Raw genomic sequence first — 13,895 nt, forward strand, 5'->3', positions numbered from 1 at the left:
ATTCCAGCTACTTGGGAGGCTGAGGCAGGAGGATCACAAGTTTGAGGTCAACCTTGGCAACTGAGTGAGACCCTGTCTCAAAATAAAATAAAAATTGGGGGTGCTGGGGAACATATAGCTCAGAGGTAGAACACTTGCATAGCATGTGCAAGGCACTGGGTTCAAACCCCAGCACTGCAAAGCAAACAAACCTGAAAAGTTAATCAAACCAAATGACAACTAGTTTATCAAGATCATTTTTTGGAGGAGGGGGTGTACTGTAGATTGAACCCAGGGGCACTAAACCACTAAGCCATATCCCCAGTCCTTTTTATTCTTTATTTTGAGACAGGGTCTCACTGAGTTGCTAAGTGCCTCACTAAGTTGCTGAGGCTGGCCTTGAACTTGATATCCTCTTGCCTCAGCCCCCCTCACCAGGCTCAACATCACAGAGTAGAATTTATTTATTTAAGTGAGACGAGAAGAACTAGCATTCCCATGACATAGGAGGAGGATAGTAGGATACCCTCAAGACCACTTTTGAAGAGAAAAAAATAGAATCCTGGATCTTTTAAATACTCTTTGTGTGTGTGTGTGTGTGGTGTTGGGGATTGAACCCAGGGCCTTGTGCATGCTAGGCAAGCATTCTACCATCTGAATTATATCCCTAGCCCCAGATACTCTTCTTCTTGAGTGTTGACTACACTGCTACTCCTAATAGTAATAGTAATAGTGAGAGAATGCAGACCTAGGAATCTTCATTCAAACTTCTCTGTTACTTTTTTTTTCTGTCAGGTCTGATATCGAACCCAGGGTCTTACTCATGCTAAGTAAGTACTCTACCACTGAGCCACATCCCTAGCCCTCATTCAGTCTTCTTAAGTACAACTTGAAGTTGGGCACTGTAGCACACATGTCTGTCAATCACAGAGATGACTCAGGAAGCTGAGGCAGGAGGATCATAATTTCAAGGCCTCAGCAACTCAACTAGATCCTATCTCAAAATAATTTTAAAAAATGGACTGGGGATGGAGCTGAGCCTGGTTCAATCCCCCAGTAGCAAAAAAAAAAAAAAAAAAAAAAGGTGGGGGTGGGTGGGCTGTGGTGTCCATGCCTAGAGTTAGGGCAGACTGCATTATCAGTTCTAATTGTAGCTTAGAACACATACCATGTATTCATGTGTATGTTCAGAGAATCTACGACGGATGAGCTTCAGTGTTATCTCAGTTGCCTTTTTGTAACACCATATCCCCAACAAAATCAGAACATTTTCTAACATCAGTAAGAACAATGTAAAGGTCTATTTCATTTTGGGGACAGAACTTGGCTTGCAGTCTATCTAGAGTCATCTTAAAAGTGAACACATGAGCCGGGCATAGGAGTGCATGTTGATGATCCCAGCAACTCTGGAGGCTGAGGCAGGAGGATTGAAAGTTCAGACCAGCCTCAGCAACTTAGTGAGGCCTTAAGCAACTCAGCAAGACCCTGTCTCAAAAAATAAAAAGTGCTGGGAATGTGGTTCAGTGGTTAAGCACCTTTGGGTTCAATTACCAGTACCAAAACACTTAAAAAAGAAACACACACACATAAACACATGATGGTCTGAAATCATTCAAGGCTGCTGCTGCCCTTTCCCTCGAAGATGTGCCCACAGTCACTGAAGGGAAACAAGCTCCAAGCACAGGCCCACACTGTACTTGAGGTGACCTACCTTGGCTTCAGAATCCAGGTTTGCAGGATCAGCTGGGATACTTAGTTCTACTGTTCGGGTTTCTACGGCAACTACTCCCACAGGTATTCCTCCTAGCCTGATAAAAAATGAGCTACATCAGAACTCAATGCATGTCAAGATTATAGCTAGTCATTTATTTTCCAATCCCACATCAACACGGGAACTAAAACTAGAAGCAAACCAGACAGCAGCAGGGAATCTAACTTCTAGGTGCTATGGATTCAGTATTTATTCTGTAAATACAGTAGGAAACTATTCTCAGAATCACTCCTATTCTGGATAGTCCCAACAGGATAAATTCAAACCAAAAGCTATAACCAGGGGATCCTCTGTATTTAGACTCAACTACTCAGCACACACACAAATCTACCTTTGTGGTTGACATATGAAGTTTCTCTATTCACTCTAGAGCATCTCTTGGTGAATGTGGAGCAAAATGGTCTGGAAGGTAGTAGGAATCTGAAACTTTCAGTAACTTCATGAGTGCAGGTCTTGTGGAAATAGAGCTATAGTTTTCTTTTCTTTCTATTTTTTTTTAATTTTTATTTTGAAACTGTAATTCTCTTGCTTCAGCTTCCTGAGTACCTGGGATTACAGGTATGCACCATCATGGCTGGCAGAGTTGTAGTTTTCCATGGGATATGAATAATGTGGTGCTAGCTAAGATTTGAGGGTATAAAAGGTCTTACCACTGGGCATGTAGATGGGGATTGTGTGTAGGTGTGTCATGAGGATGATGAAAAATATGTGCAAAGAGTAGGGAAGTGGTTTAAACAAACCCTTAGCTTTCTTTTTCATGAGAGAAGAGCATTGGGACAGGGACAATTTCAGAAGTAATCGTTCTGAAATCTATATTGGAAGCATATATTTAATCTCAAAGCTAAGTTAATTTTAAAACCTGTTTAGGTACTTAATGTTTCTACATTTATACTCCCTTCTAAACTTGGTCTTCGTAAAGATTTCCTAGGAAAATCAGAGAGGGAGGGAGGGGAGGAGCAGAGCCAGGGAAGAGAGAAAGACTGAAGGAAGGGGAGAATATAGAAATGCAAAAACAGAGTGAGTCCTTGAGCTGGAAAATGTGATTTAGTCTTCCCCCTCAGTTGCATTCCTAGGGGTTGGGGCTGGAAGGGCTAGTCTCTTATTCCTCACTGCATCTCCACAACAAACTTTTCCACGAAGGATGATCTTTGGTTGTTACACTGGCTACTGGAAATGGATTCTTGTCATCACAACGGGCCTAATGGGGGACTGAGTAGAGACCACCCACCCCCTTGTCACTTGCCTGCACTGAATCAGAATCAAAAGCCCTCTAGACAACCAGACAACGAGCAGGAGGTACACAGGAGGGCTTAGAAATATTTCTGCTCACAATGATTAACAATCCAACTGGAAACTTGTAATTGCAAAAGCCACCCTAAATCGGTAACTTATAACTTATATATTAGGGCCCATGTGACCTAATAAAGAACATCTTTATCCGAGTATTACAGTTATTTATTGAACTTGAAAACAGCTCAGAACAACTTCTGTTTTCTATTATACTTCATATAAATTTTATCAGGCTAGCACATGAAGATGCTACATCTTGTTTTATAGTGTGTCCCTGGACAAGGTGCCATGGAATAATAAAAGACAATTTACAGCCAATAGCACACATATTCCAAACATACATACCAAAGATGAGTTTTGGCAGCACTTACAGTAACAATCCCAGAAGAATACATTTATATTTATTTCTCGAAATGCCATTGCCTTTGAAAGAAGCTAGCTCTACTTGTGTTTTATATACTTGTGAGCATGTGTATGTGTTTGGAGTAAGAAACCCAAAACTCATCAGATGGAAAGAAAGGAAGAAATGAGAGTGAGTGTCAGAGTAAACAATGGCAGAGTTAACCATAGCCAAGCTTGACTGATCTTGGTTGTAGAGCGACTCCCATTCTTCCAATCGTAAGTGTAAAGCATTGTTCTCTTATTTCCCATGGGAAAATCTTAAAGACCTTAACAAAGGCTTGATTTTGTGAGGCTTAAAAATCTGTCATGTTTTCAATAGGTAGAAAAACTGAAGCAGAATAGATAAGAGACAAATTCTCAAAAAAGTTGGTCCTAGTGTGACATGAGAACTCTTTGTAATGAGCAGATAAGTCCTGGCTAGTAGGGCTCTAGCTCTGGTGCATGCCCCACAACTACCTCCCCAGTGGGAATTTTAATGGCACACAAAATAATTCTCACTAGGACCCAGAAGCCTGGGGTGAGGTAAAAGACCTGAGATGCAAAAGAAAACGAGCGGCTAGTTTCTGTGAGTTTCCATCTGAGCTAACTCAGGCCCGAATCCTATTCAGAGTCACAGTGGAAGACCCTGTCTGTGGGATTTACCATCTGATGGCTCCTTGTCACTGGCAGCATGAGGTGTGCTGACCTGCTGTACTGAGCAAACCACAAAGCCTAGAATTATTTTCAAGGCTAGAATCTAAATCTCAACCCAATGTGGCATGTTTGAGAATCTTGAGCAGGTGCCACTTTTCACCAAGATAAGGAAAACTGATTGCCCCCGAGAGGAAGGTGAGCTCCAGATGCGGGTCCCTCGGGCAGCATGTCTCTGCAGTGCAGAACTAGATTAAGATCAGCCTTGGCAGGTGCTCGTTATACTGAGCACTGCAGATTATTTCGCACAGCGCTTGCTGTTGAGTGAAGCACTTCTTAGAGTAGGTATTAAAATTTAATAGAAACTTCAATTTCCCACTTGAAAACATGGGTATCCCAGCAACCTATTCCAGCTTATTTTACTCATTCCCGTTTCAGGTAAACTTTTTTTTTTTTTTTTTCCCAATTCAAATCTGATTATAATCCAATATAGTACATAAGTCACTTAACTAATCTTGATGCCATGACGGAACTTCTCTCAGGTTACCTAAGAAGCAGGTGAGTCTGATTCACTTGTCACCTGTTCCTAAAAGAAAGTAGCCTGGGGGAGGGGAAGTCATTGGTGGGTTACCGCTATTGTAGTTGGGCATTACAGCTACCAAAGAGTTTTTCTTGCAGCATTATAAAAAGGAAATATTGTGAAAATCAGTCTTTAAATTAAAAGCATCACTGGAATGACACTTTAAATGAACCAAAACTCTAGTTAGAATGCTTTGGGCATTGTTGTAATCCAGTATTATTAGAAAGTTTTGATGAAGAGAGCATTACTGATATAAGTCTATATGGCATGGCCTTTTTGCTTATTATTTTTAGTTGGGAGAAAAAAATTTCCAAAATAAAAGAGCTCTTACCTGGCTCTACCAACCACCACAGTCTGTGCCCAGGGCTGCATAATCTCTGAGAAAGATCCATAGTCAAAAAATCCACTCAACCACTGACCCTTCTGGGCTACAGAAGGAAAAGAAAGAACAAAGACAGTCAATCCATTGACAGTGCACTGGAACTGATGAATTTAAGGTGGGATCCAGGGGATTATTTGGGGGGAGTTTGTTGTTGTTGCTAACCATATTATAATAGATGAAAGCATTAGGCAGCCGAATGTTCATCTGCCTTCAGACATCATCTCCTATTTCATTTGCTAGTCTGCATAAAAAGAATCATTTATCAGCAAAAGCATCATTTATTGTTAAACGATGGGGTTCAGCTAGCAGTTTGCATGCTTTTAAATAAATAACTTGGTTTTTTTCAAGATACTACAGGCATTTGTCAAAAGGCAGCCAAGTCATTAAAGATGTTTTTAAAATTGTCTATTTCTATTTTGAAACTTGTCTTACAATTCTGTTTGATTCCACTGATTTTCTTTTAATGGAAAGATGAAAGCAGTCAAATAATAAGTATTAATGATCAGATGAGGACCCAAACTTGAAGAAAAGGGATTCAGTGTTTCTGCTAGAGAAGCAAGATAGATCCATTTTATTTACAGCTTTCAAAGTATAATTTTTCTACAAGAAAGGGTCATGACCAGATACTCTTGAAAAAGCAAAACATAATGGTTAAAATGCACACACTTAATGCCATTAACCTCCCTTGCACAGAAAATGCCCTTCACTGGCCAAGACAGGTACTTTCAATATCTTAGTTTAAAAACTTTTGTTCCACAGATATAAATGTTTGACCAAGGCCCTATAAAAGCTTCTGCAAATAACTGTTTCCTAGTTTGCCCTCTCAGCTCATGGTTTCTCTGTGATTCTTCTAATTTGAACACAGCCCTCCACCCCGTAAAAACCCAAGTCCAAAACCAATTAAAAGTGAAAATCCGAGCAAGCTAACCTCTGCTGACTTAAACAGGACGGAGAGTGTTTTATCAAGACTAAACTTGTAATTACTGTGTTCTACATTCCTTGCCTCTATGGCCCCAGTGTAAAATGTGATCATCCATTTCAAAATTATCTCTCTATCGTGAGCCCAAAGCTGATCGTTTAGATTCTGGTCTCGTGTTGGGCGTCAGTTTGAAGAATATCATGGCACTATCTTCTCTAATAAATGACTTTAACTTTTCACCTAGAAGATATCTGCTTTAACTTATCACAGGGAATCATCTGCTTTCTTTAACGCTTCCACTAAATTAAAATCTGAAGTCACTCGATTTGGGAGCGAGTGTTAGCTGCACATAGACAGCAGGATGAATTACTGGGGAGTCGATGAAAAAATATTATACAAAAAAACAGAAAACTTAGTTTATCACAAATTTCATTTTATTCTCTGGTTCTCATTAATAATGACTGGGATAACCACCACCTACACCCACACTCCATGAAAGAGGGTCTCAGGAAATGATGAAGGTTCTAAACCAAATTTTAACTTTATATGCCCAGATCATCTTACAGTTCTTACTTTAATAATAATTTGGACCTACAGAATTAATTTCAAGTGAAAATGTCTGCTGCTTCCCCTCCCTCCTTTGGTACTGAGCATTGAACCCAGGGTGTTCTCCCACTTTAACTGCGTCTCTAGACCTTTTTATTTTGAGATTGAATATCACTAAATTGCTGACGCTGTCCTTGAATTTGCGATCCTCCTGTCTCAGCCATCACTGAGATTATAGGCATGTGCCACCAAGCATACCTTAAAATGTTTACTTCTTTAAATAAAACTTCCTGCCTGATCATAGCAACAAAAAAGCTAAATCACCTGAAAATCCTAATAATCTATCGCTGCTATTTCAACCCCCAATATAATTTTCTGTCATTAACCTTTATTTTAATAACTGTGAGAAAATAAAAAACCCTCTTGCCTTATATGTTGATTAGGGGAAAGTGAACCATTGGCTATTGTAGTTGGGCTTCATAGTCCCCATAGGACAAATAAGATGGTCAGATATAGAACTTAGAAGCCTGTTAAGATGGTTCCCCATACTTTTCAGGAGAACCTTTGCTGAGACTTGTACTGAATTCCAGAAGAAAAGAGGCTCACCTCATTTCCATAAAAATCCTGAATTTTAAGGTTGATAGGTGTATTAGGCACATAGTTCTTACCATAATCATGTATAAAAATAAGAGGTAAGGAGAAGACTACTACAATGATTCTTCTGCCAGTGTAAGAAAAATTTTATTAGGATTAATAAGAAAAGGCATTGAAATCAACATTTACCTGTTGATTTTTCTAGAATATCTCCAATCAGGTATCAAATGACGTCCGAGCTCCAAAGTAATAGCTGTGTGGCCTTACACAGATCATTCAACTTCTCTGAGATTGTAAAGTGGTGATCTCTCATTCTCATTCTCTCTCAAATTATCTATCTATGAAGTTCTTTGCAGCTTTAGTGTGCGCTCTGACTCCTTCCTTCCTTCCTTTCTCTTTTCTTTCTTTTCTTCAGTACTGTGATTGAACCAAGGGGTGCTCTACCACTGAGCTACATTCCCAGCACTTACTACTTTCTGAGACAAGTTGTGGAGGCTGGCCTCAGACTTGCAATTCTTCAGCCTCAGCCTCCCTAGTAGCTGGGATCACAGGTGAATGCTACTGTGCCTAGCTTGCCTATTTTCTTAGTCGTATGTTTTTGTGTAGGAATTGAACAGTGATTGAAAGAAGATTAAAAGTTTGAGAGCCAAGGTACCATAAGGTCCTCAAACATATACATACTTGGGTGAGGACGCCCTGCTAACATCCATCGAGGATCATATGGAGCCTTTGTAGGAACAAACTCAATGATTCTATCTATAGGATCCTTAGAGTTCAGGAGAGGAACCGAACTGTGAACGCTCTAAAGGGAGATTGGGAGAGAAAGAACACAGAAATCAGTGAAAAAGTCTTATACTCTGACTCAGTAACAGCTGCAGACAAAAGACAGCAGGGCCCACATACAGAAATTATACCCACTGGTCCCAATCATCAGCCAGAAGCATCCTAGTTATGTGCCAAACACAGAGGAACATGCACAGGTCTTAATCTCATTTAGGAGCCTGGCACAAAGTGGTGTATTTTGACTTGATTTCAGTGTGCCCACACTTTCTGGGAAGCTCTCCAGAGGAAGGATGACTATTATAAAAGGAAAAAAAAACCAACAATGAGTAGGAAACCTTAATATGCTGGAATCTGAGTCTAGATAGACGAAGAAGGCATTTTTGGCTGGAAAACACCAGGAAAAAGCCTAAAAAATCCACAGACATTTTAAAGATGGCTTTAAGGAAAAAAAAAAAAATTAGGAGCTTTCTGAGAAATATTTCATAATTAAAATTTCCTCTGCCATAAAGATGAGACCTCAAACACAGAGACAATGAACCATGTTAGAAATGGCAGGTTCTGCTGGTAGGTAGTTCATACTCACCTTGGGCATGTATGACAGCCAGTGCAGGACAGTGAAAACCCCTTCAAAGTCATCACAAACAGTACAGTGGGTTACCCCATTGTTGTGCATGATCTGGATGCCCCCAAGCTGGTTATTGGAGGTGTACACTTCCCTTCCAAGGACCTAGAGAAATGAGCAAGAGAAAAAACATTTGTCTCTGAAGAAATAAAGACATAGTTTATTTCATAATTCTCAATGAAAGAGGTTCTTTTCTTCACAAGACAGAGATCTCAGACTCTGTGGATTGCTCTTAGGGATTACCAGGATCTTCTTCCTAAAAGGAAAACTTGGAAAACAGAAAAGAGTTTTAACAATCACATATATGGTTGCAATTTAAAAACCAGCAAGCCTTTCTCTCTGCTAGCGACCACAGATAGGCATAGTGCTCTTGAAGTCTGAGCTGAAATCAGTGATGGGTAGGCTGGGACCCTGAGGCACAGGCCACCTTGTCATGTGCAGGTCTTGCAGAGTTGTTATGCACATAAACAAAAAAGATAACATGCCTGTCTTTTGACAAGCTGCAGTTAAAGAAACCCTGTGGGGGTCTGGGTTCCTCATTTTTTCTAATGGATTACCTTTATCTTCACATTTGATTTTTTTTTCTTTTTCTTCTTTCCCCAGTGCTAATAATCGAACCCAGGAACCTTATGCATGCTAGGCAAATGATCTACTAATGAACTACATCCCTGTTCCCTTGCATTTGATTTGTAAAGCTGGTTCCCATTCACAAGCCCTAAAGTAGGCAAAATCCTGAAGCAACCAATGATACATACACAAACCCCTGAGTCTTAAGTCCTCTTTGTGTGTTGGGTGCAGGGCTATGATTTATTTTCAAGCCTGCTTCCCCTCTGCCTTCTCCTTTCAAGGCTGTAGGAAATTCTGGGCCTCATTCTCAGTGTCTCTTTGGAGGAGTTTAACCCTTGTCAGGTCAAAGGGCACCTGCAATTGAAAACCACAAAGTTTCCTTTAAAGGAAAAAAAGGGGGAAAAAAAATCTTGGACTTAGAAATTGTAGGGTTTCTTTTCTCCTTGAAGATTGGTTAATAATTTCTTTCAGGGAGGGAGGTTTTCTGACCCAGCAGATGGAAGTCGGGCAGCCTGATCACTGACTATTGCCAACTGCTCAGTGTATAGTAATTGCCAGTCATCTAGGGTAGCCCTGGAGAGCTCTAAACAGTTGTGGAGCACTTACTGTATTTTCCCTTTTCTTTTCCCTTTCTCCTTCTCCTTTAAAAAATAACGACACACAAAATTTCTTCCTTACTAACTTTTATTCATTTTCGGTCTCTGGGGAGAACCTAATAAATTTAGGGCCAGCAAATTGTACCTGTATATTCCCAATTGGCCCCTTCTTGTTAGGAGCTCTGAGAGGTTCCCCTGCGTGCTGGGTCAGCCCCTACATCAAGACCTTCCCTAGGCTGAGGAAGTTGGTGACCAAAGTAATAACCTCACTGTGACCCAGCTGGCCTTGGTTCCATTTAACTTCAGCTAGGAAGGGCATTAGAGACTTTTCTGAAAGGAATATGGAAAGCAAAATTGCTCTCAGATTACTGCTTTCCTTGATAAGGAAGCACAGAGATCAAGCCTTTACAGGCAGCCCCAAGCTGAGCAACATGCTGGCAGCTCCTTTGAAGGGGCCCCATGAACAGGGGAGACCATATCTGACCACTGGGCTCCCATCCTCCCCTCAGTCCATCTTTAATCTTAGCCCAGGCGCTGCGGCTCTTTTCTCATTCTCCTGCTGTCTCTTTCCATTTGCCCTCTCTCTGACTGATACACTGATCTCTCGGTCACTCGGCTTTCTGCTCCACTGAGTCCATATTACTAATAACACCTCCGCCACGGCCAGTTTACCTCATGAAGGCAGGAGCACATCATTACAAAATAAACTCATAACTTTGACATTCTAGCAAATACACGCCGTTTGTTATTTTTATGGCTTTAGTCTTTCTAACAGGCAGAGGGCATTACATACCTGTTTCATTTATATCTTTAAATGTGTGCACACATGCACACTCACACATGCATCAGGAAACAAAATAGAACAAAAAAATCAAACCAAAACAAATATCCAAAGCAGTCAGTTGATGTGAGATCTTGGTGGAGGCAGAAAACCTGTCACTCAGGGAGGCCACGCTCTGATCTGGCTCTGGTTTTATGGTCGTCATAAACCCGATGGCCCACAACTGGTCCTTCTGGGATAGACTGCCTCTCTGCTAGAAGTCATTCAGTGTGATCAGCAGTATTTTTAATTATTAAAATAAAATTGGAAAGGGGGAAAGGAATAAAAAGGAGACACTATGCTGACCCTGAATATTTGATATTCACAATCTATGCCAGGAGCCAACTATTCCTTGTTGCCTATAAGAGAGGTGCCATTTTCTGCTAAGAAACACTATTTTCTGTCCAATCTCTAGTACTTGATAATGTCCAACTGGTAATGGACCAATGAAGGACAAAGCTCAGAAAAAAGGACTGAAGCAGACCAAGAGCTACTTTGTGGTTTAAATGCACCTTTCTCAGACATCTTTGCCCCCTCATTTCAAAGAATAAGAAAACCTCCAGAACCAGGCTACTCCTAGAGATGTTCTGCCACTTATCCATTCTACTGCTGAGTTACACTCACAGCAACTCTACCTTGTGTTTTTACAAGAGGAGACAAACTTGGAAACAGCAAGATTCAATAACATAGCACATCTTCCTTAAGCAAGCTAAAACTCTGATACTTTGGCATTGTTCTGAAAAAGCAGAAGTATTTGTTTCTTCCCCTCTGGGTTCTGAAGAAACCCCACTAGGGTTTACTGCAACCAAGAACGTTAATTCTGGGCTAAAGAAATATTTGCCATGTGAGAAGATTCATGTAATTTGGAAAAGCAAGAGAAAAATTATAGGATAGAGTAACAGACTATCCAAATAGCTCTCTGACCAGCCTCATTTAGGAAGTCTGAGGTGGGGTGGAGACAAACACAGAAATGAAAACCGCTCCACTTACAAATGCCAACAATCATAGATACTTAACAATCAGCGAGGGGAAAGCAGTACCCGCTGGCTCATCTTCAACGACTGGAGGCTTTGGAGTACGCACAGTAGGATGAGAGTGCACACAATAGCTCCTGATTTATAGGGGTCGTTGCTGACTCAAGTGGTTTTAATGATTTTAGAATACTTCACAACAAAAGCTCTAACCAAGGAAGCAGAATCTGGGCTAGGACAAAATTCATCCTACCTAACTCTGAAACGATCATGCCAGAACAGTCACACAGACCCTAACTGATACCTAGGAAGATGAGAAGAGCCCACCACACAGAACCATTCCTCAGAAGGTTGTCTTACCAACCATCTACAGAAAAAACTGGCGTCAATAGCCACATCATATTTTCATGAAATAGGTGAGCTTCATTTGTTATTCTTTTAAACTCTGACATAGGCATTTCTGTATTAGTCAAGTTGTTTGCCAACATTTTCAAATTATTCCTCTCACATTTTCTACTACATGAAATAAATTTTAATTTATCTGCCCCAAAAGCATCACTATTAAACATAGGAGCCATTCAAACAGAGGTGATGCTCCCAGGCCCCCTTTGTTCTCCTTCAGATTTAAGTGGAAGAGAAGCACCATGAAATATTAGGAACAGCACCATCTTGGGGTCCTCTGCTAAAGGGTGCCCAGGCCATAGAACTGATAAGGGCTGAACCTGAGAGGAGAAAGGATCTTTACCCAGCCTCTGCGTAAACGCAAACCTCATCCAGGGCTCCATTCATCAGAGCTGGCAGACTTGAGAATTAAGGGCACCACATAAAAGCTACTGATTAGCAGAGAGGCAATTGTTAAAGGCTCCACCAAAGATGCCACAGAGCCTTTAGAAATGTTCAGATGTGTAAAAGGTACAAATGAATGCAGTCATACACACATGCTAAGGCCTCTGCTGCTGTTGCTGCTTATCTAGAGACATTGCAGACAGCTCAGGTTTACCACAGCTGACAGGCAATGAAAACAGTCTAATATACCGCCTGCTCTCGCCCTTAAATCCCTTTTTGGAGATCAAGATAAACACGTCCTTCCCTTCCCCAGTACTCCAGACATTTGACTGAAGTGGCGAAGCATTGTGAGGTTTTGTGCAAATGAAATCACTGTGTAACACTGAATGAGCGCAGTATTTACTTGTCAGGATATTTGTCAGCATAGGCATTGAGATACCCAAGTTTCAAAGATGCAACTTGGCTCAATTTTTTTTTTAAAATTGCTTTTATACTGATATTCACATTAAGACCCTTAGACTTACAAATATTTGCAATTGTGTGCTAAGATGTGAAAAACAATGATATATATCAACAAAGTTATAAAAGAGAAAATCTAATGCTGCCACCACCCCCCACTTTAAACAAACCTCAGTGGGTCAGAGCATCTTGTATTTGAAGAATCAGGGAGTACAAAATTCCTCCTGCATCCATGAATTCAGCTATGTGAGCTGAGTCTTCACTGCAATCCTTCTCATTAGGATATTTCCATTCTCAAGAGAATTTCAGGAGGGTTTTTTTGTAAATTTGCTGAGTAATCATCATCACTAGACTTCATCCAGGATTTTAGCTATTAAAGTTACTCTGGGATCTATCTGATAAAGGTCTGGCCAAGGATAGACAGACAATGAGAAAGAAGAGATGGGGAGCAGGGAAAAGTGGTAAGATGGGGACATAAGAGAGCCAGAAGAAAGAAGGGTGGGGGGAGTAAAGAGGAAAGGGAAGAAAAAAATGTAATAGCTCATCTACTCAGTGCTGCTAACATCCTCTTCCTTGACCTGAGAGGACTACATTTTTTAAAGCTGACAAGTAATTCAATCTCCAATTAACAATTTTAAGTGGTATAACACATATTACTGTATAAATGTTTCACCAGGAAGACATCCAAGGGTGAATGGAATTAAATCTCTAGGGAAATGGGACCAGGGCCTCCATGATCAAAAATATTTGGGTGTTCCAAAATACAAAGCCATTGGGTTACAACTCCTTTCTCCCTCCTTTATTACCGCTGCTGTCAATGGCAAACTGGAGTGCTGGTTGGCAGCTGGTAAATTAGACTTTGGGGTGTAGAAAAGGCTTAGTGCCATTCATTGGCAGAGGAGGGAAAAGTCCCTGACTTGAGCCACAGTTGGATTCAAGACCATCCTACAAGACCAAAAATCTCTCTATAAGCAGTAAATTATGAAGCGATCAGATTTGCTGAAGGATATATTGGGTCAAAGGGACTGTGCTACCACTATAGGAAAAAAAAAAAAGTTTAGCCAAAAAGAGAATGAGATATAAGCCTGAAATAACATTGATGACCTCTGTTTACTGAGGTGTAGGCCTCACTGGAGAATAAAAGAATGAATTAGATGGCAGAAGGATGATGGGAATTGAAGGTAGAGTGGGTAAGGAA

The 13,895-nt window shown here is 40.7% G+C and overlaps 1 protein-coding gene across 9 annotated transcripts in view; it reads right to left on the reverse strand.

The window, feature by feature from the left end:
- Nucleotides 1-13,895, reverse strand: part of ACACA (acetyl-CoA carboxylase alpha) — a 273,697-nt gene that overhangs the window by 35,838 nt on the left and 223,964 nt on the right. For all 9 annotated transcript variants that reach the window (XM_079132070.1, XM_079132069.1, XM_079132077.1 and 6 more), the window contains 4 exons: nt 8,460-8,603; nt 7,775-7,895; nt 4,984-5,080; nt 1,691-1,787 (listed from right to left, as the gene is read on the reverse strand). In XM_079132070.1, coding sequence (XP_078988196.1) covers nt 1,691-1,787; nt 4,984-5,080; nt 7,775-7,895; nt 8,460-8,603 — 459 coding nt within the window. The remainder of the gene's footprint in view (nt 1-1,690; nt 1,788-4,983; nt 5,081-7,774; nt 7,896-8,459; nt 8,604-13,895) is intronic.

This window comes from Sciurus vulgaris (assembly GCF_902686455.1).
Source record: "Sciurus vulgaris genome assembly, chromosome: 3".
NCBI lineage: Eukaryota > Metazoa > Chordata > Mammalia > Rodentia > Sciuridae > Sciurus > Sciurus vulgaris.